A 21,485-nucleotide genomic window follows, 5' to 3' on the forward strand; every position below is an offset into this window, starting at 1 on the left:
ATGACACACCTTGCGCCGGTTGTGGCTCTCCCCTCCACATAAACCCAGTGACAGTGAAAGCGCTAGTGGGGATCTTTGCCAAGCATCAGTTGGAGGCCTTTCCGAAAAGTTCTTCCCTGAACTATAACTGCCTGGGATTTGCCTGAGCCCTCTGCATGATGAACTTTAAGCACACACACAGGGGTTTAAAACAACACAGTCACCTTTGTAACCTAATATCTAATCTATATTTTTATACCATTAAATCTGTCTAAAAATAAACCTATTATTGAGTTTCCTCTGTATGGCCTCTTTTATCCTTTGGTTGTGCTCTTAAACCTCTGCACTGATACTCTATCACTACAGGAACCTTGCCATGGTGTGCACTAGACTTTTCCTGAGCCGTGACTTAATGGTGTTTGGCTGCATCTGTTCAGAAACAGAGGTTATCGGGTAAGAAAAATACGTAATAGGGAGAGTAGGTGTACATAATGTGATGTTTATGTTTATGAGAATTACCAGGGATCCCTTCTCTGCCTACTAATTTCCCAGAATGCACCTGTCAATCATCAAATGATACTTGGGATGCTTCCAGAAGGAGAGCTCCTTGCGCTACCAGTCAAAAGGCACTGTGTAACTATTGTGTTTTCCTCTTTAACATACTTTTTGTGGACAGAAAAAAGACTGAAGAATCAGTGGGAAAACATGAGAGGGTTGCAAATGGAAGATGTCATCTATACACACACACACACACAACCATAGAATCCTGTGCACGAGACAATGCAGTTATCTGGAAGCACCATTGCTCCGTAGGAAGCAGGGCCCATACAAAGGAGTGACCTGGCCCCATCCTCTCCTGACTCCAGTTTCTTGAGCTCAAGCAGTACCATAAAGAATACAAGTAAAATAAGTTAGTGAGCTTTTACATCACAAATTACAATTTACAGTAGATGACTCACATTGAATAAAAAGAAGTTTCTCAAACAGTGTTATATATTTGCCTTACTTGTAAGAGTTGCATATAAGCTGCCTAGAGTGCAATTTTTTTGAGCAGAAAGGCAGGGTGCAATGTAGTCCTCCAGATACGGTGGGACTTTGACTCTCATCAGCCCTCACCAGCATGTGCAATGGTTTGTGATGGTCCAACAACATCTGGAGGGCTGTAGATTTCCGCACCTCCGCTCTACCCTAGTCTTCCCCAACCTGGTGCCTTCCAAATGTTTTGGAAACAACTCCCACCATTCCTGACCAAGTCCCATTATGGCCTGATGTGACTGGAAGTACAAAACATTTGGAGAGCACCAGGTTGGGGAAGGCTGCTCTGTGCACTTGATCTGGGAGCAAGACCCATAGAGTTCAATGGGATGTACTGTTGCAGGATTAAGCTCGGCTCCTTTCCGGCTGTGGGATTAAGATAGGCTCTTTTTTCCAAGGTGGGGGATCTACCTTTCTATATGTTCCATTAAACAACCACTAGGTGGTGATGTGGTATAATGGAATTGTGCAACTACACGAGGCTTTTATAATACCACTGAGAAAAATACCAGTCTTTCCTTCAGTGACAATGATTGCAAACCACAGGGGAGGCTCTAGAGGATAACAACATTGTGTAAAGGACCTGCAAACTACCATGAGTTAGGAATCACGAGCTCACAGTAAGAGCCTGTGTAAAAAGTAGCAGATGCAGGATAGTTGCTTCTAGTATCTCCAAGCTGGAACAAAGATTGCCAGGAAAAGGCGACAAGTCACAAGAAAATGAAGGCTTTGTATGTACCGTCCATGAGGATGTTAGTACCCTCTAGGTGCAGAGATGCAACTTGGAGTTAAGTGTTGTTTATATTTGCTGCAGCCTTCCCCAACCTGCTGCCCTGCAGATGTATTGGAGTACAACTCCCATCAACCCCAACCAGTTTGGGGAAAGCTGGTCTGCAGTATTCACAGCGTTTATCATTCTCTAATACTGTAGATTGTCTTACACTTTTTAAAAAACCCTTCATACCACACATTTTGAGCGAATAAAACCTTGCCTTAGAAGCATTTCTCTCATTCCAAAAGAGAAAACATTTCATAAAGTTTTTCTAGTGTTCCTGAAATGTCCAGTTATGCTATTTTTATTATATTATTATTAATTAATATTAATATTTTTATTTTAATTAATATTTTTATTTTATATTATTAATTATTAATTAATATATATTAATTATTTTTATTATTATTTTATTTTTTAAAAGCTCCTTGGTGACTAGGTCAAGCGATGTTTTCATGCAGAAAATTCAAATGGTGGCCTGTGGTGGTTAAGATAAAATAATTAACTAAAGATAAAATAATTGACCATTTAGATAGATGTTAGGTTTAGCGGAATCCCAGAGTGTGTTAACTACATTTCCTAGGATTCTCCATTCCCTGGGAAGTAACATAACAATTATTTGTGCTATTCAGGCTCCTACGCAAATAGGAACCCACCACCCCCAATGATGGGTTTTAACCTTACCCAACTACGATTTGGTGTTTCCAATCATCAGTTTTATTTTTGCTTGTTTAAAAGTATCCAATGGGTAATTTTTAAAATTTGCACAAATGAATTACTAAAAGCAAACATTAAATGCCTCTCTTCTTTTTCCCCACCTGAAGCACTGGTGACTGGGACCTTCCAAAATGGTTATGGCTTGCCATACAACAAGTAATAAGTTATTCTTCTTTTGCATTGAGTTAAGAAAGTGGAATTATGGCTTTAAAGAACTTCTGATTGCATGTAAAGATTAGAGAAAGTCCAATGGAGAAGGGCTCCACCCCTTTTTCAGGCTCCACCTTTCTGGTTAATTGCCCTTTGTCACACCTGCACAAAAGTAGCTTTATAAAAGAGGAATTGGTAATTCTCTTGTTCTCTTCCCCTTGACTTCTTGTTTGCTGTTTTCTCCAAGCTGCATATATTTTGTTTTTCTTTGTTTTTAAAGAACTGTGGAATTAACATAACTTGGATGCAAAGAGAATGGAGGTGGAGGTTTTTTTTCTCTCCTCTCTGTAGGCTGACCTGCTAGAATACCTGAATTTTCCTGGAGAGGAGAGTGTGTGGTATAATAATTGGGAGAGAGAGTGGCTTGGGTTGGGGGCCCAAATTAAGACCACCATGGAAAAACAACACCTGGAAGTTGTGGTGATCTCCGCTGAAGGAGGTTTTTGTCAGAAGCGTCCTGCACCAGCCTTGGAAGAAGACCAACCTCTTCATAAGAGACCACGGAGAGATTCACCAGTCTACCCCATGGAATGGGAAGCCACTCTACCGCTAGATCGGAGCAGGTGCAGCAGTTCTAAAGGTGGGGAAAGGTTGCTGCTGAAAATTTGTGAGTGTGTGTGTTTTAAAGATGGAGAAGCAGAAGATGACAAGCGTGTGGAGATAGGTTCTTTTGGAGCTGTAATAACTATTGTCTGTTAATGTGTATTCAAGAGTACTTGATGTTAGATTAGTCAGTGTTTTTACACCCTCTGATGTGGGGATCAGCAACTAGCGGCCCTGTAGCCAAATCTAGCCCCAAGGAGTATCAGTTGTCCATCTAGAGGTAAGAAAAATATATGAAGAGACCAGCGGCTGTGGCAATAGGACACTCTGGCCGTCAGCTTTGCTGGATGGGTGGAAGCCCTCCCTTCGCCTCCATCCTCTTCTTCCATAATACTTGTTGCCGACCTGGGCTGGAGCTGGCCTGTCATACATGCCCTTTTCTCATTCTGTCTTTTTGGGGTCCATAACAATTTTTTAAAATACTTTAAAACATTTTATTGTAAATGTTTGAATGCATAAAAGAACAGGAGTTGCTTGCACATCATTATAGTTCTCATTTTTCTGTTACGGGTCTCAGCAATAAAATTACAACAACAGAAAACTGAAACACAGCAGTATGAGTATACTTAGATTACCAATGAGAACCAAACCAATGATTGTTTTCCACATTTGCATGTAAATCGCAGATGGTGTACACCTGTTTTCTGATATGTTCATGAAAGAAATTAAAAGGTGCCAAATCATGTAAAATGCATCTGGGCTTGCTTGTTCTTTCAGAAGCCTAAGTTGGTATGTTAGCTTCTCAGCAATGGTTATGTGCCAAACTTTTTTGGTACCAAACTTAAACTGAAATGACAGTACTATTTCCCAATGACTTGTGAAAACTAATCTTGCTGCTACCAGTACGATCAAAATTAGGTCTTTAGGCTGTATTGCATTATGTTCATCCTCAAAAGTCTCTGACAAGATGTTTGGGATCTTTGGGAATTTGTTGTTTAGTAATTGCTGACACGTCTTTAAAGATGTTTTCCCAAAAGGTCCCCAGTAAGTGACAGAACCACCACATGTGGTAGCAGGTCCCTGTACAGCTTCTCATTCCTTCAATGACTTGGGTCCAAAGAATAATGAGCAGAAAGAAAATTGCTCTTCAGTAAACTCTTGCAGCAGAGGTAGTGGAAGAGTTGCATTTCAGTATAAGAAGCAGTGAATAAGGAAAATGTCAGCAATAGCATACAAACTCTAGACAGCCTTCCCCAATCTGGTGCTCTCCAGCTGTGGAGAACTACAATTCCCATCAACCCAGCCATGATGGCTGGGAATGATGGGAGTTGTAATCCAACTTACCCAGAGAGCGCCAGTTTATGGAAGGCTGCACTAGTGGGCCACAAAAAGGTCTTAAGAATAAGGTTATATGCAAAGCTTTACCCAAGAGCGTGTGCCAAATGGAGGAACTCCTAGATTTGGTATTGCTATTTCTCACGTTAACGCTCTTCTGTTATGTAAGAAAGTGTTCCTCTGTGAATATGGAAGAGGTTTTGTGCTAGCAGACAGACCCCAATGGGTCCCAGTGCATATTACTATTACTGGGATTCCATGAGTTTAATCTTCCAAGCCCTGTCCCCTGGAAGAACCCAATAAGGCTCTGTGGGCCAGATGTGGAACCTTCGTGGGCCGGAAATTCTGCATCTCTGGATTAAATAATGCAGCAGACAAGTGATGTGGTCTTTATTATATGTCAGGTAAAGCAAGGTGACTATTTCTGCTTCGCAAGTTGTCAGTCTTCTGAGTCCTCTAGGGAGGGATGAGCAATTGGATGAGTAGGGAATTCCTCGGTTGACTGCTGAAGAGAGGAGTTGAGCACAATGGATTAGCACACAAAGCAGAGGAAAGTGTGGCTTGACCAAATTTAGAGCAAAGTGGTGGTGGTGGGGGTGACCAAGAGATCCTTTGTCTTCTGGGAAAGGGAATGGGTTCCAGTGATTTAGAGCAGACTTCCCAACCTGGTGCCCTCTGAAGCTTTAGACTACAACTCCTATCATCCCCAACTAGCATGGGGGATGCGCAAGAATGAGAATCAGAGTGCCTGTGTTCTCTGGCAGGTAGCCTGTGCTGGAAGGCTTTGTGTTTTTTCATGTGTCTGTAAAACACGCTGTCTCGTCATTCTTTCTGACTCTTGTGTTTTGTATCCACAGTGTTTGTTTCCTCCAGCCTTAGCTGCCCCACAGCGCAGCCTCAATCGACAAGCCGGTACAGCAAACCTCCATGCAGGGCCGCTTATAATCCCTACGACTTCACCTCAGATGATCTCGACCCGGCCTATGAGTGGCCAAGGGAATCGTCTTCAGCCAGGAAACGTAAGACGCCTATAGGAGCCAAACAGCAATCTTTGTGTGCTCTTTGGCAAGAAAGCAGGGCTCGGGTTTCTGAGGGGGGAGCTGAGGTCTGTCACATCATGGTTTTATGCTAGGGATGGGGAACATGTGGCCTTCCAGATGTTGTTGGACTACAATTCCCATCAGCCCTAGCCAGTATAGCCAATGGTGAGGGCTGATGAGTCCAATATCTGGAGGGCCACACGTTTCCCATCCCTATGCTAGGATGGGAGGGGTGAGAGTGGGGGCAGAGACGCACTGGGTGAGAAGAGAAAACGGGGGGGTGTCTGAGCCCTGATTTCCTGAGAACAAGTGGCAGAATGCTGAAAACGGTGGTGGTAGAATGGACTGCGCCACTTCAGATGACAGAAGGGATCCAGCGTTGAATGTTCTTCCTTTACAAATAAAAAAAACTCTTTGCAAATAAAACACATGGGGTGCTTCAGAAAATGGAAGTCTTGCCCAACTGAGGAAAACAAAAGGCAGCACAAGCTTGCACAAAGGTGATGCAAGCAGACAATAAGAGATGCAAAAAAGCATTTTGAAGAGCATATCACTACCAACATCAAAGCCAACAGTAAAGAATTCTTGAAATATATCAGAAACAGAAAGCCAGCTAGGGAGGCAGTTGGACCATTGGATGACAATGGAGTTAAAGGAGTACTGAAGGAGGACAAGGAAATTGCAGAGAAGCTGAACTAATTATTTCCATCCGTCTTCAGTGCAGAAGATATAGGACAGATACCTGTGCCTGAACTGACGTTTTCAGGAAGAGAGTCTGAGGAACTGAGGCAAATAGCTGTGACAAAAGATGATGTTCTCAACCTTGTTGATAAATTGAAAGCAAATAAATCACCAGGCCCAGATGGTATCCATCCTAGAGTTCTCAAAGAACTCAAATATGAAATTGCTGATCTTCTAACCAAAATATGAAACATGTTCCTTAAGGTCAGCCTCTATACTAGAGGTCTGGAAGATGGCCAACGTAACACCAATTTTCAAAAAGGGATCCGAGGGGATCTGGGAAATTACAGGCCAATTAGCTTAATGTCTGTTCCGGGTAAATTGGTTGAAGGCATTACTAAAGATAAAATTAGTAAGCATATAAAAGGACAAGCCCTGCTGAAAAAGAATCAACGTTGCTTCCACAAAGGTAAGTCCTGTCTCACTAACCTTTTAGAGTTCTTTGAGGGCATCAGTAAACATGTAGACAGGGGTGATCCGGTAGACATTGTTTACTTATACTTCCAAAAGGCTTTTGACAAAGTCCCTCACAAAAGACTCTTGAGCAAACTTAGCAGTCATGGAATAAAGGGACAGATCATCTTATGGATCAGTAACTGGTTAAAGAACAGAAAGCAGAGAGTAGGAATAAATGGTAAATTCTCCCAATGGAGGGAAGTAAATAGTGGGGTCACGCAGAGATCTGTACTAGGACCAATGCTTTTCCACCTGTTCATAAATGATCTGGAATTAGGAGCGCACAGTGAAGTGGCCAAGTTTGCAGATGACACCAAATTATCTAGGGTAGTTAAAATAAAAAGGGATTGTGAAGAGCTCCAAAAGGATCTCTCCAAACTGGGAGAATGGGCATTTAAGTGGCAACTGCGGTTCAATGTAAGCAAGTGTAAAGTGATGCACATTGGGGCAAAAAATCCCAAGTTCAAGTATAGCGTGATGGGATCTGAAAACATAGGAGGTTTATGAGTGGAAGACGTCTGGTGGGTTGGGCTAAAGCCGAAGTGGGCAGGGCACACCTCTCTCTCCCCACCCCTTTCTGCCATTTCCCTTTTCTCTCCCACCCATGCAGCCCCTCACCTAGCAGGCTACCAGAGGAGGAACAGATAGCTTTTGCCAGGGATCTGAACTGATTGCTTACAGGAGTGCTGCATATTGCCATCCCACCCCACCCTGCTCCGTAGAAGAAAAGGTGCAACCCTATAGCGTGCGCTAGGTTTGCTGAAGAGCTTGGAAAGCAGGACTTGTAGGTTTATCCTGGTGGAGACCAGAGAGGGATGACCACTGGGCTACAATGAGAAGGAAGCGGATTTAGTGATAGGACTCCAAGATTCTCTGTGAGGGGAATGGTATGCAGTAAGTTAGAGAAGAGGGTGCAAAGAGCTTCAGAGTATTTGGGCTTCTCTGGGGCAGTACAGTGCACTGAGGCTTGGGGAATGAAGGATGTAGCTTGGAGCAGAGGAGCTGGGAATTAGGGGCCAATCCGGATAAGGGAAATAAATATAATAAAGGTCAGAAATTCTGTGACTTCAATAGTTCATTATACAGCGAGGACAAATTTAGCAGGAGAGGCAATCAGAAATTGCTTCTTCTGTTCCGCTGCTAAGAGTAGCAGTCCCTCTCCGCCGTTGCCTCCCGGTTGACACAGGTGCCTTATACTATGGCAGAATACTGATTTAGCTGGCTTGCAGTGGATCCAGGGTCTTTAAGAGAGGCTCTCCCATCCCTGGTTACCGAAGCAGGGCCAGCGTCAAGAGCAGGTATAGTTGGGCTCCTGCCAGGGGCCCACACCCCAGCAGGGGCCCGCTGACAAGAGCCCCCTCGACTTGCTCCTCCTTCTCACCCTTGCAACCTGCTTGTGCACTGGCTTCTTGCTCTGGACCAGACAAGGGTGGTGGTGAGAAGGTGGAACAGCAGGTGCCACTGCCTGTCTGCCTAGCAAGTGGCGGCCATGATGAGGAAGAGGAGGGGGAGCAGCTGGTGACAATGGTGGTGAAAAGGTGGACGCACTGAAGGAGGGGGCCCACTGAGGGTGTGTTGCCCAGGGACCCTGGAGCTGGCACTGTACCTGATCCTTTTTAACTGGAAATACCAGGGATCAAACCTGGGCTGACTACTGCATGCAAAGCAGGTGCTTTCCACCCCTCTCTGGTCCTCCCTCAAGGTGGTGTGTGGCTGTAGTGCTCTCTGTAGTCTCCATAACAAGGTGAAACGTCTCTAAATATGAATTGGAAATGCCTGCCCTCCACTCGGACCGACGGGCTGGCCGGGCTCTCCAGGGTACCAGGATCCATTCCAAATGGTGGGAAGCCTTCTTGGTTGCTGCCGCTGACTCCTCATTGTCTTCCAGGTGGGGCGGATGTGCTCCCTCTCCTGCGAAGCACACTGGGCCCCTTTCCTTCAGGTTTGCGGCTGGACAAGCTGGAGGCAATGGTGTGGAAGGAACACAAGGTGCGGCTGAGGAAGCTGAGCATGGAGCGAGGCTACAGGGACTGCCTGGGGTTCTTGGAGGCTGTGCCGGGGATCAGACTCAAGCTCCCGGGCAAAGGAGCGTCCCGGTGCCTTGCGCTATTGGACCCAGGTGAGCGTCGCTCCTCATTCCTGCCCCCAGGTCTTCAGAGGGGAGCCATGGGCCCTCCTGGCCCGACCTCCTCTGTCCTTGTTTTTGCCTTCCTCTCACTAGATGTTGGGATGCCATCTCCCGCGCGAGCTCGCAGCAGCAGTAGTTCTCAAGAAATCTGCAGGCATGCTTTTATTTAATTGTTGTAGATCTTAGTCTGCCTGATTCAGAGGTTCTGGGTAGGAAACACTACATCAGCCTTCCCCAACCTGCCGCCCTGCAAATGTTTTGGACTTCAGCTCCCATCAGCCCCAGCCAGTATGTCCAATGGCCAGGAATACTGTGAGTTGTAGTCCAAAACATCTGCAGGGCACCAGGCTGGGGAAGGCTACACCAGCGGAGGCTGGCGGCTCCGATGTCAGTGGGGTGGTGAATTTGCTCCAGGGTTCAGCCAGAACTCCAAAGGAGCTATCCAAGGTGCTTCTGACTGAAACCCAGAACAGATACGCTGCCCCACCAGCCTCCGCTGCACTACATTAAAAAGAAAAGAGGGGTGGGGAGTGCTAGAGCACATGCTTTGAATGAAGATGGTCTTCTCATGTTCAGTCTTGGCAGCTCCAGTTAAAAGGATCAGGTAGCAGGTAAGGGGAAAGGCAACTGCTCAAGATGTGGAAAACCCACTGCTGGTCAGAGTTGATGGCCATACTGGGCTAGATAGACTAATAGGCTGACCTGGATCAGGCAGTTTCCTACACCCTTAATGCCACCCCCCCACACAAGATAGAAATAATATCTAAAAGCTCATGCAGTCCCCAGGACGTCATATGCTCAGCGCCACACCCCCGCCCAACCGCTGCCCTGGCTTCTATTACTGATCTCACTATGTCTATATCCTGCCTTTCATACGTGACGGAGCACTGAGGGATATGCATCAGCTTTCCAAGAGAGCTCCCTTCGAGGCACTGACGGCTTTGCTCTTCCGCTCAGCTCCTCCATGTGATGTCTCTTGGCTGGTTTCTGCTGCGCTTGACTTTTCCCATGTTGTTTAATTTCCAGGGACTTTAGGGGGTTTGAGACATTTTGGGGAACTCTGAGCCTTGACTGGGTATGGGCAGTATGGCATTGTATTCCACTGGCTATGATTGCTGCCAAGCTCGGCGTTGAGGCGTGTGGCCAAGAGAAGGGCTTAGCAGGGTTCCTATTGTTCGGGAGGCAGGGCTTCTTTGTCCAGCAAAGCGCCTTGCCCACTTAATTAGCAGAGGTTTTAAAAATTAAGGCAAGTATAAGTAAATATATGCACACTTGGTTGATGTGCATAACTGACCTATGCAGGTTTGGAAAACTCAGATGTCTATATTTTGTTTATTGTGGAGTACTCCTGGCCACGTTAGCAGGCCTGTTCCCAGTAAGACATGGGAAATGGCTTGTGCACTTGTCCCATGCTAGTATCCCTCCACCACCCCCTTCCCTAAATCCTTCCTCCTTTGAGAAAGATGCAGGGGGTGGGATGTTCTCGAATTCCCACTTTAGGTGCCAACATTTCTTGAGCTGGCCCTGTTGGGTGCTCTGTGCCTAAAGGTATTGGCACAGTTTAGACTTCCAGCCTTTGGTCCCCAGGTGCTGTTGGACTACAGCTCCCATCATTCCTGGTAATTGCCATGCTGACTTGGTATAATGGAAGCTGTAGTCATCTTCTGGGGACCCAAGGTTGGGAAAGGATGGTTTAGAATGACAGTTATACCGAAGGAGCCAGGGTAGAATTTTGAATTGCAAGTGGATGAGGGAAATATATTATATAAAATGCATTTAATACTACTCTATGTAGTAAGCTAGTGCCATGGAGAGAAAGACTTAGTGTCTGTATGTGTCTCTCATGTACTGGTTTACTACATGCAGTGAACGTTTTAAATATGGGGGCAGGCGTTAAGTGCCCCCCCCATGCAGTCTGAACTGGTACATTCCAGAGTTCAACCATCCTGTTCTCTATAGCATAGAAGAATGTTCTCAAGTTCCAAGGATCTAGTGCACCCCTGAAGAGGTCTTTAAGGCAAGGTCAGCCCAAATTCAATCCCCTGCATCTTCAGTTTAATTTTTTTTTTCAGGGAATAGGTGATGTGAAAGACCTATACTGGAGTAAGCCACTGTCACTCAGAGGAGATATCTTTGGACTAAATGGGGGAATGGTTTGACCTTCTCTACACCAGCCTCTTCACACGCTTTTATCCTGCTATTGAGATGGCTCTGTCACAGAAGTTTGCAGGCTCTTTAGATGACGCCGTTACCATCCAGGGTGTCTCCTGCCATTTCCCCCAGCCTATCCCATGTTTTCCCCAAGCGCAAAAAATGTGGTATTTTTTTCTAGCCCATGGAACAGGAGCACCGTGGCCTCCCAGTGAAATTCTCCAATAGCAGAAGAAACTGGCTGTGGGCATTTGTTTCCAGTTGTTGGGGGCGCAGTCCGGATGACGAAGGCACTGGGCTGTGGAGCTGTGGGCAGATTTGACAGGCATGAGGGCTTGTACTCTCTCCCTTCCTTGCAAGGAGGGGAGGGCGCACGGTTTGAGGCGACTCCTGCCTCCACTCAAGTCTTGTTGAGGAAGGATCTGCACCCAACCCCCCCCACTGGCGATTTCCCCCTTTGCTTCAAGGCAACCCCCCCTGCCAAACTGCCCAAATCCTGGCTGCAGCGCAGTGCGCTGCCTGCTCAACAACAGCAGCACCAGACGGCGCCAAGGAAGTGCATTGCTCTCAAACCATGTGTCTGCCATGTAAACGCTTGAGCACATTTCTCCACTGGAGGGAGAAGAGGGCAAAATGTCTCCCTGCAACGAAGGGAGACAGATCTGATCCCCCACCCCACCAAGCTCAGAATCAATGTCCTCTGTTGATTCAGAGCACCCTATTAAGTTCAGTGGGGCTTGCTCTCAAGTAAGTGCGTGGAGGGTTGCACAAGGGGAGGGAAAGGGGCAGGGAACCAGGGAGATCGGCATCACCACCCCCATGAGAAGGAAAGAAATGAAAAATAACACGATGGGGGATAGCCATCTAAAGAGAACGACCCAGTCCTGCAATGATAGCGGATGTGGAAAGAACCGGCATAGAAGTGGACTCCGGCCATGTGATGGAGCCCTAAAATCCTGCATTTAAAACAGGGCTTTCTGCTTCCGTTTTAAATGCAGGATCACAAGGACTCCCTTTTTCTTTCATGTGCTTCCTTTCCCCCCTCCCCTTTCCCCCTCCTTCTCCCTGTATCTGAGGCTTCCATTATCTTTCATTGATCTCGCTCCTCTTCTTGCTGCTTTTACTCTTCTCATGGAGGAAACCGAAGCGGAACACAAGGGGGGGGGGATTGTAATTTGATAGCTCATTATCTGCAATCTATTTAAAAATGGAACACATGGCATTAGTGCAGGAGACGCCTTGAATGATCATGGCGTCATGTAAAGAGCCCGCAAACTTCCGTGAGGGAGCAATCTCCATCGTGGGATAAAAGCTCTGTGTGAAGGAGCCCATAAAGCAGCTTCCTATGTTCCTAGATGCCCACTGGTGTGATGAAGTATAAGGAAACCTCATGCCCTCAGATCCTTGTTTCATGGGCCTTAGATATCGAAATCTCTCTCTCCCCTCCCCCTTTTTTTATAGCTGTTGGCAAAACTTCCCACTGACTTTGTCCAGCCAACCAGCAGACACAGCAAGGAAGGAACCATGGCAATGGAAGAAGAGTCCGAGGAGTTCTGCTTTGCTATTGCAAGGGTCCTGATGTTATGTGGGGAAATCCACTTCCAGACCAGGACGACTGTTTTGGTTTGATCCAAACATGCCCCAGCAAAAAGAGACTGCTTTGGGCGCCTGGTAATTTCTTGATTCAAACGTGTTTGAGTTGATGTTGCTACTGGGAGTGGGTGCCCATAAGGATCCAGCCACTAGAGGGCACAACATCCATATTTTGTGGTCCCCCCCCCCCCGATTTCTTTGCTGTGTTAATAACCTAACACTCTTATGCCTGGTGTTAATAGTTAATGGAGGATAGTATTAAAAAGAGCTTTGGAAATTAGTTCCGAGCACTGGAGCAGGCTAAACATTTATTGGATTGGAGTGAGATGCATTGAATTGTGGAAGCCTGTATAATTTTAGCATTTTGTTTGTGCTGCTTTGTATGGGTCACTTGGTATGTGGCCTATGGGCTTCTTTCTTCAGGGCTACTGGGCTGGCTATCACAAAATGGAGGAGGAAGGAGTGATATCATCAAGAAACTCATCATTGGCACTAGCCAATAGACCAGCCTTCCCCCAACCTGATGCCTTCAATATGATTTGGACTGCAACAACTCCCAGCGTTCCTGACCATTGGACATGCTGATGGGAGTCAAAGTGCCAAACATCTGGAGGGCACCAGGTTGGGGAAGGCCTGTGGGACTTGTGCAACCATAGTCCAAATTGTACTAAGCATTGCAGTAGGAATAGTGACTGGGGCAGAGGTGCTGCATTTTCCTCAATGATAAGTATCCTGTTTTGAGTGCTGGGAAAACTGTTTCCTTGTCACAGAAGCATTTCTTTGAAAGACATCCAGAATCACCTTCCGCCATGGCTCAGCTGTCCCCCCCCCCCCCCCGTGAAGAAGTAATGGGTGTTGCCACTCAGTTGCAAAAACCTTTCTTGGTCCTTGGAGGCTAGATTCTGATCAGCTTCTTGCAGTCTTGACAGATACACCATGAGGGACAGCTTTGAATCTGGGGGCTTCCACCTACTGGATATGGGAGCTGGGCCCAGAGAGGGAGTACTGCAATAGCTACAGCTTTTCTCCCTTCAGTGGAGAACAGGGGTGGGCAGAAGGCAGACTGGGATCTACTGGTAGATCTCTGGGTAATTTGCAGTAAACTGGGAAGGAGTTCTGACTCTCTATTCAAATTAGGCTTCTACAATGGAGAAAGTGTAGGGTGGGGAAACCTATGGCTTTCCAGATGTTGGGACTCCCATTAGCCCCAGCAAGCATGGCCAGTGGTCAGAGGTTACAGGAGTTGTAGTCAAACAACACTAGGAGTGGATGTGTGTGTGAAAGGACCACAAGCTCAGATCTTGTGCAAAAAGAAATTCCTGGGCTGAGCATATGTTTAGAAGCGCCCAGTTTGTTAATACATTCTAAGTGCATGTCCTTCCGCCTACTCCCTGAGCCACTATTTTGCACTTGGTGGGCCTCAGCGCTCCAGTAAAAAGAAAAGCCTGGTTTGCCCACTGCTCGGGTAGAAGAAGTGACACCTTGCTGGCATTTCCCCTTTCCTGCTACTACTAAAGCAGCCTTCCCCAACGTGGTGCCCTCCAGATGTGTTGAACTACAACTCCCATTGCAGGATGGGAATTCTGGGAGTTGCAGTCCAACGCAGGTTGGGGAAGGCTGCATTAAAGAGACAGGTGCCCTCTTGAATCTGGCTCCTAACAACCATAATTCCACCTCCTCCATCTATGCTGAAAAATTGCTCTGTGATTCGACAGCGGGATATATTTTCTTTGTTGAGGAGTCTCAGTTGGGCAACTTCACACTTGCATCAGGACACTGGAGCAGCAGGAACACTGGAGGCCTTGACCAGATTCTAATAGTAATTGATAGACCCACCTTTCCTTAATTATCTGGGTTAGTTCTCTCTCTCTCTCTCTCTGGTAGTCTAGGTGAATGGATCTCTTTCCTCTTCCTCATTCTTGATTCAATAAACAAAGAGCAAAGGAAGCTGTGTTGATCTATAAGAAAATAACCTTCCTAACCTACAGTTGGGCAGTAGCCTTTTATTAGGACCAAACCTTCCAAAATAGTGAGCAAGCTTTCAAGTTCTCCAGAACTCTTTAGCAGGCTGGATGTAACACAGAGTAGGGAAGGGAAGGGGGGAGTACAAAAATAGGCTGGGTGTTGTAGCCATGATCGAAGTAGTCTCTGCTAGTTGCTGCAAGTTTCAGGATTCTGGGAAAAGAAGCAATGGCTGAAGAGTTCGGAAGAACTCATAAGCTTGCTCACTATTTAATGACATTTGGGTTGGTCCTAATAAAGTTATTGCCTAACTGGATTTTAGAAATGATTCTATGAGGAACAGATGGATAGATTCTCCCCCAGTGTTACAGGAGATGCATCTTTCTCATTCTCTTTATCAGCTGCCCTGTATCAACACTTCTGTGTGTGTATGTAAACCTTTGAACAGTCCCTCTTCCTTTCTAAATTCCTTCCTTTGAAACCAGCGGGGCACAGTGTAATGATCTCTTAAATGTCAAAGCATGTTCTGCTTGCTGTCCCAAATACCACATTTTGATTGTAGATATAATGAGCAAATATAACCTAGTAAAAATGATGCATGCAACTGTTTTTGTGTTTTTTTTCATTCACAACAGAGGTTCTGTATGAATGGCTTCTATTTTTACCAATATTGGGCGGGGGGGCGGGCGGTGTATAACTGGCAAAATAAAGATGCCATTCCTGTTTTCTGCCAGTTTAATCCTTTATGTTGATTCTCAGTGCCTTGGCAGCTGCAGCCAAGAACCCTTGAGCAGCTCAACTATATATATTCCCAAACCTGCCGCTTGTTTCCAGTTCAGCCTATATGAACCAGCATTGGTCTAATGTAGCTGTGTTAGAGGAAATGTGTTTAGTTTCCCCTATTTGCTGATGAAACTTAAATCTCATTAAACCAAATTTGTCACAGTGTAAACAGGTAATACTTCGGGACCTCATTTTGCTATAGGAAAAGTCATTAGGTAGAAAGGTCATTGGGTAGTATAGTAGAATACACTACCAGCCCCAGGCTTGTGTGACTATTTCCTGCTCTTCCTGGAGCTTGAATAACCTCAGCTCTTTCTGTGAGCCATTCTCGAAGGAAATCTTCTTCTCTGTTCCAGGTTAGCCTCCCAGTATTCCCCCCACCCCACCTCAGATGTTCAAAGGGATTTCAGAACCGTAGCTGATGTCCGTACTGGGGCTTCCCCGGGTGCCTCCAAGCACGGGGTAAGCCTGTATTAGGGGTGTTGTGGTATAGCTGTCCTTGTAGCCTTCCTAGAGGCAAGTAGCCAGGGGAAGGGGTCATGTGTGCATGTTGCAGGTAGATGGGCATCCTTGGCTCATCTGGGGCATGGCCAGCCCCTCGCTGCTTCATCAGCTCCTTTGCTGGCGTGTCCTGGTAACCCCACTTCTGTAAAAGTTAAAAAACAACACAGTCTCAGACTATGGGCTTCTCCACATCAGGTTTTTATCCCACAACTTTACCGGGGCTTCTGCTTCCAGATTCTTTGCAGGATTAAGATGGGCTCCTTTGCACATGATTCCTGGTTTTTTGGTGGGGGGAGGATTGGCTTTATTTGCAAGTTATATATGTTTCATTATACAGCCACTAGATGGTGCTGTTGTTATAGCACCACTTCCTTTTTACACGGACAAATTCAAAAGGCCTCTTTTTATTACGTCGTTATCTCCATTTCAAATAGAGCCACAGAAATGGTCAGAAATCACAGGAGAAGGGCTGGTGGTTGACGACGTCATGTAAAGGACCTGCAAACTTCTGGGATTAATCAGTCTCAACCGCAGGATAAAAGCCCCATGTGGAGAAGCCCTTAGAACCTGGGTGTGGGGTGTGCCTGTATGCATGCAAACACATGAGTCAGATGGTACTACCCATGTCTTTATTTAGACCAAACTTTCTAGTTTGCACAATTATCAAGAGAAGCTAGGTCTGTAAAATTGTCTATGTGCTTTCATGTTCTTCTTTTCAACCATCAAAACTAGAAATACAATTGTTTACTGAAATAAAATGGAACCTGAGGTTCTCGGCAGTCTCTGGGAGTTACAGCGAGGGCCCAAGGTTTACCCCCACCCTCAAAACCTGCTTTGAAAGCCTGGCCATAGCTATGAAACTTGTGGGACAATACTAGAGAGGATGAACCCCTGAGTATGTACAAAGTGCATTATTCTGACCACTATTCTTTTACATCTCTGGTTAAAGGGCAAAGTGTTTGGGTCAGACTTGTCTGGCTTCCAGGAATGGTTAAGCCACTATTTCCTCTCTCCTTAGAAATTTACTGCCTGCTTATGGGATTCTGCATTTGAGGCAGGGTTCTTACATTATGGGATTCATATTCTTAGACTTCCTCCAGGCAATAGTAAGCCCAATACACACAAGAGCAAGAGAGGGAGCAAATTAGGAGGAGGAATAGGATAGATGATGGGAGCAGAGTGGGGAAGAGGAGTAGTGTGAAATTCAAGCAAAGTAGTAACCTCTGGGCAATAGCAGCCTGGCCCCATTTTTTCCCTGTGCCTTAACAGCTGCACTCCTGGCGCTAAATGGATAAGAAAGGCCATGCCTGTTCAATGGCTGCCTGCCCCACAGCTGTTCAAGACACAGCAATGAAGAATGGAAGGTGGCAGCTTTAGTTGATAAGCAGAGGGGATAGTCCTGGTCCAAGACTCGTCACTCTTAAGAGTTCTCCCTGCCCTAATGTAGGTGTAGCCTTTTTCAATATTGACCAAAGGTGCTGCCTATTGCTGTTGGCCCAAGGTGGGAGCTGGAAAAGGGAGGCATTTCCCTAACCTCCCCAATTTGTCAGAAAGCTCCCATGCTGTTCATAAGGCAGGCCCAACCCTTCTCTGAATCCTCCGCTCTTGGGCCTGTCACCTGGCCTGTGCCTTCTGTTGCCAATGGCAACCAGCTTACCCTACAACCACATAGGCATGCAGTAGTTGAGGCTCAGGGCCCACCTGCAGGCCGCCACCAACACATATTGAGAGCTGAGGCAGAAAATCCATGATACCTCCTTACCCCCACTAATTATGGGGCAGAATGTGCCATGCCCCATGCAAGTCCCATTAATTTCTGAAGGCTTGTGTGGGAGAAAGTCCCAGTGGACTGAGCCCTGTGGGTCAAATAATCTGTTGACCATTCTCCTATCTTTAATGGTGCCCAAATCTGCCACCTGAGGCAGCTGGGCTCCACTTTCTGACCACTACACTAGTGACGTGCAGGGAGAGATGCGGCGGTCTACATACTAAAGAAGATGGGGCTGGCAGATGGCATGTTGGGACTGAAAGTTAGGGTTGCCACTTAAAAAAAAATTAGCTAAGCTTTATTATTAACCCAACTTCACATGTTGGATTTACTGCCTGTTGGTCAGCTGTTAAAAGGTGCAGTCAGTCAAAAAAACATGCTGCCCCTATTGAAGCCTGGATTGTGGCTACAAGGTTCTGCTGTGAGAAGATGGAAGACCTGAGTTCAAATCTTGCCTCACCAGATGGTGTTGGGCAAGCCACTCTCTCTCAGCCTCAACCCCAGCCCTGCAATATAGAGATGAGAATATTGACCAGCCTTACAGGGTTGTTGCAATGATTACAGGAAGAGAATGTATGTGAAGAGCTTTGTACACTTAAAAATGCTACATCAGCGTGAAGTATTAAGTCTTACCTCAGCCACATGGTAGCTTTGGTGAAGTCACAGCACCCTAGCCCTGTGCTTCCAGAAGCAATGTGTATCTAACCACTGTCCAGTTTTAAATTATAGTAGCCTCTCTGGGAATTTATCTTGGTCAAGAAGTAGGAACATATGTAATTAATTTTATTCTTGTTGTATGGTAAAGGTTACACGGGTGTTCTGAGCACATGAAAATATTTTAATGTTGGGAATTGATATCCCTCATGCCCTGTATTAATTGAAATGTCTGTGCTATGGTTTTTTAAAGGGAAAAGCATTATTAAGGGGTTTCCAACCATATTTGGCACCTTAAATTCATGTAGAGACCAGTGGTTTGTCCCTACTCTAGCTGGGAATGGGAAATCAAAATGTTAGTACATCAAGCCAGGTCGGGAGGGTTACTTTGAGGCGGTTGGCAAATAATTTGGTTCCCACAGTAACCAGAACCTCTGGGAATTCAATATCAGGGACTGGTTTCTGTAGCAACTGGAATATCTGAGGAAATACTGAGTGTGGGTTCCTACAACATCTGGAATTGACAAAGAACAAAACTTTTTGTTCTAAAAGCATCCAGAATGCATGAAGAAAGCATTGCTGGAGGATCCCACGATGTCCAGAAGCTTACAGTCACTGCTACTTTCAGGGTGTGGATTTATTTAAATGTTAACTTTGACCTCCTGTAGAAACCAGGATTAGAGAATATTGAAATTGTTGGTTCCCATGGAAACCTAAATTACTACAGAAATTTTGATTCCCAAAGGAGTCAGAGTTTAAGCTGCAAAACAAAGGGGAATGTATAAAAAAAACAAACCCAAATGTATTTGTTTAACAGAAAGAAGCATGTGGCGGGGTGGGTGAGAAAGAACCAAATTTTTCTCTCGAAATTGTTTCCTGCACTTTTCCGTGGTGACTATAACTCACAAGGGGGGTATGCATATGTGAGATACAAGAGAGAAAGAGAAAGAGAGGTGCCCCGTAGTGAAGTTGCTGGGGGCAGAACTGTAGGGTACATCACGACAAACACATTTTACCAGGTAACTCTAACATGGCACAGATAGTTGCAGGAGCAAATTGGCGTACAGGATGAGAGTCCTTAACCCTTCCCCCAGAACCCATTTCCCTGCTCCTCAGGGTTATCCCACCCCCTGCCCCCACTGAGCTTATTTTGGTGTTAGGGCACAGCTGGTGGATAACAGGGAAAAAAGCCTGTCAGGGAATCGACAAGCGGGGGAGATTTAAATTCCAGTCCCACCCACCCACTGATTCTCTCCTACAGGTGACCCTCTGCTCCTGCATTACACAGCAAACATGGGTTTACAGAAGCATCCAGAAGTGGGACATAACAGCTGTTTCTTGATGTCACATCTTTCTGCTCCTAGGTGGCCATCACTGTCAAGGGTGGATTGGGAAAGGAGTGTGAAGGCTGCCAGGCAGTAAAAAGTCATAAAATACTTGTGGAACAGACAGGTTTGTCATGAGATCCTCTTTGCTTTGAGAGACATCCTCTCAAAGTAAAGTAGGCTGAAGTGGACTTAGGTTGTGGCCACTAGGATCAGCCTGAGACATGCTGCTGTCTGTGGCAAGGTACAATGTGGTGCCTCCCCTCCTCTATTTCATGTACAGAAGCCAAATGGACTGGCAGTTGAATCTTACTTCAACAAGCCTTCCCTGAGAAGTGGGGCGGGGTCTCTTGTGGGTTAGGGCAGGAAATCCTGGGAACCAAGATGGCTGGACTCTCTAGAACAAGGGTGGGCAACTTGTGGCCCTCCAGATGCTATGGCCAACAACTCCCGTCATCACTTACCATTGGTTGTGCAGGCTAGGGCTGATAGAAGTTGTAGGCCAAAACACCTGGAGGGCCACAATTTGCCCACCCCTGCTCTAGAACAAACTGGGACCTTCAGTCAGAAAAGGTGATGCTTACCTTAGCATCTTCAGCTGAGTCTATCCCGTTCCGTCCCCACCCTGTTGCACTGGACCCAGAGAGTTGGCTGAAGCGGCTGAGATCCCACAGTGATTTACTAGCACGGGCACCTGTAGTCTTGGCTGCTGAGAGCCGGCTCCGCTGTACATTCCTGAGGATATCACTGAGTGCACTGTGCCCTTCAGCAGATCCCTGTGGTGCCACTCCAGAAAGATCCTGGCCACGCCACGCTGCGAGCCGGTTTCGAATAGACACCTCAGGTGATAGGGCAGGTAGCATCGGGTCCTCAGCAGTTGCAGGTGAGGCTAATACTAGGTCCCAGTCACCAGCACGGCTCTTGGCCACAGGGTGAGGAGCCACAGAGCGCCGATCCGCAATGCGGTTGGACAGCTGCACCCCATCCAGGACGCTGATGTAGGGAGCTACATCTGGCCCACTGATGCTTGGTAATGGAGTCATGGAAGCGACCTGGGGTCTAGGTGGCATCTCCAGGACTGGCAAGGGGCAAGAGGCTGCATACAAAGTGCGGAATTCCCGGTCAAAGGCTTCTGTTACCTCCCCTGTAAGCTGCGTGACCAGGTGGCGGTTCAAGCGGGCATCAGTCCATGTGAAGCTGTGGAGAAGAAGGGAATTGTAATCCTGGATTCTGTGTGCTCCAGTTTCTTTTTTCTAAATTGTATTAATTTTCTAAATACAAAGACACCCCCCCCCTCCAGAGAGAGTGTGTGTGTTATTGACAAAGGGTAGGACATTTAACATATTTTCCCCCTTTACAGAGAAACGCATAGGTGGAATCCATTAGCTGCTTGGAGGTTTTCTTTATGGTTCTTTATAATAACAAACTATATTTAGGGTGCAATCCTATACATGTTTAGACAGAAGAAAGTCCTACAGCTCCCAGCATTCCCCAACCAGCTTTGCTATCCCCAGCCGGAGACTAAGGGGATTGTGCCCTTAGTCTCTCTTTCATAATCTGAGGAAAGGTTTTGACAGCTATTGCTGCATATGTCCCTCATTTGAACACGAAATGAAATCATGCCATACTTTATAAAAAAATTGATATTTTGACTTGTTGTTCAGTCATTCGTGACCTCATGGACCATAGCACACCAGGCCTTCCGGTCCTGCGCTCTCTCCCGGAGTGTGCTCAAGTCCATATTCATTGCATCGGTGATGCTATCTAGCCATCTCATCCTCTGCCGTCC

General features: G+C 46.2%; 1 protein-coding gene across 3 annotated transcripts in view; it reads right to left on the reverse strand.

Annotated features, from left to right (window-relative positions):
• Positions 1–15,285: 15,285 nt before the first annotated feature.
• The window catches only part of SACK1E (scaffolding CK1 anchoring protein E), a 29,935-nt gene continuing 23,735 nt past the window's right edge, over positions 15,286–21,485 (reverse strand). For all 3 annotated transcript variants that reach the window (XM_084805645.1, XM_084805646.1, XM_084805644.1), the window contains exons 6-7: positions 20,281–20,893; positions 15,286–16,091 (exon numbers count right to left, since the gene is read on the reverse strand). In XM_084805645.1, the coding sequence (XP_084661771.1) occupies positions 15,852–16,091; positions 20,281–20,893 (853 nt within the window). In that variant the 3' untranslated portion in view covers positions 15,286–15,851. The remainder of the gene's footprint in view (positions 16,092–20,280; positions 20,894–21,485) is intronic.

Source organism: Heloderma suspectum, chromosome 6 (assembly GCF_057233095.1).
Source record: "Heloderma suspectum isolate Gila_16-S chromosome 6, 16-S_ref, whole genome shotgun sequence".
Classification (NCBI taxonomy): domain Eukaryota; kingdom Metazoa; phylum Chordata; class Lepidosauria; order Squamata; family Helodermatidae; genus Heloderma; species Heloderma suspectum.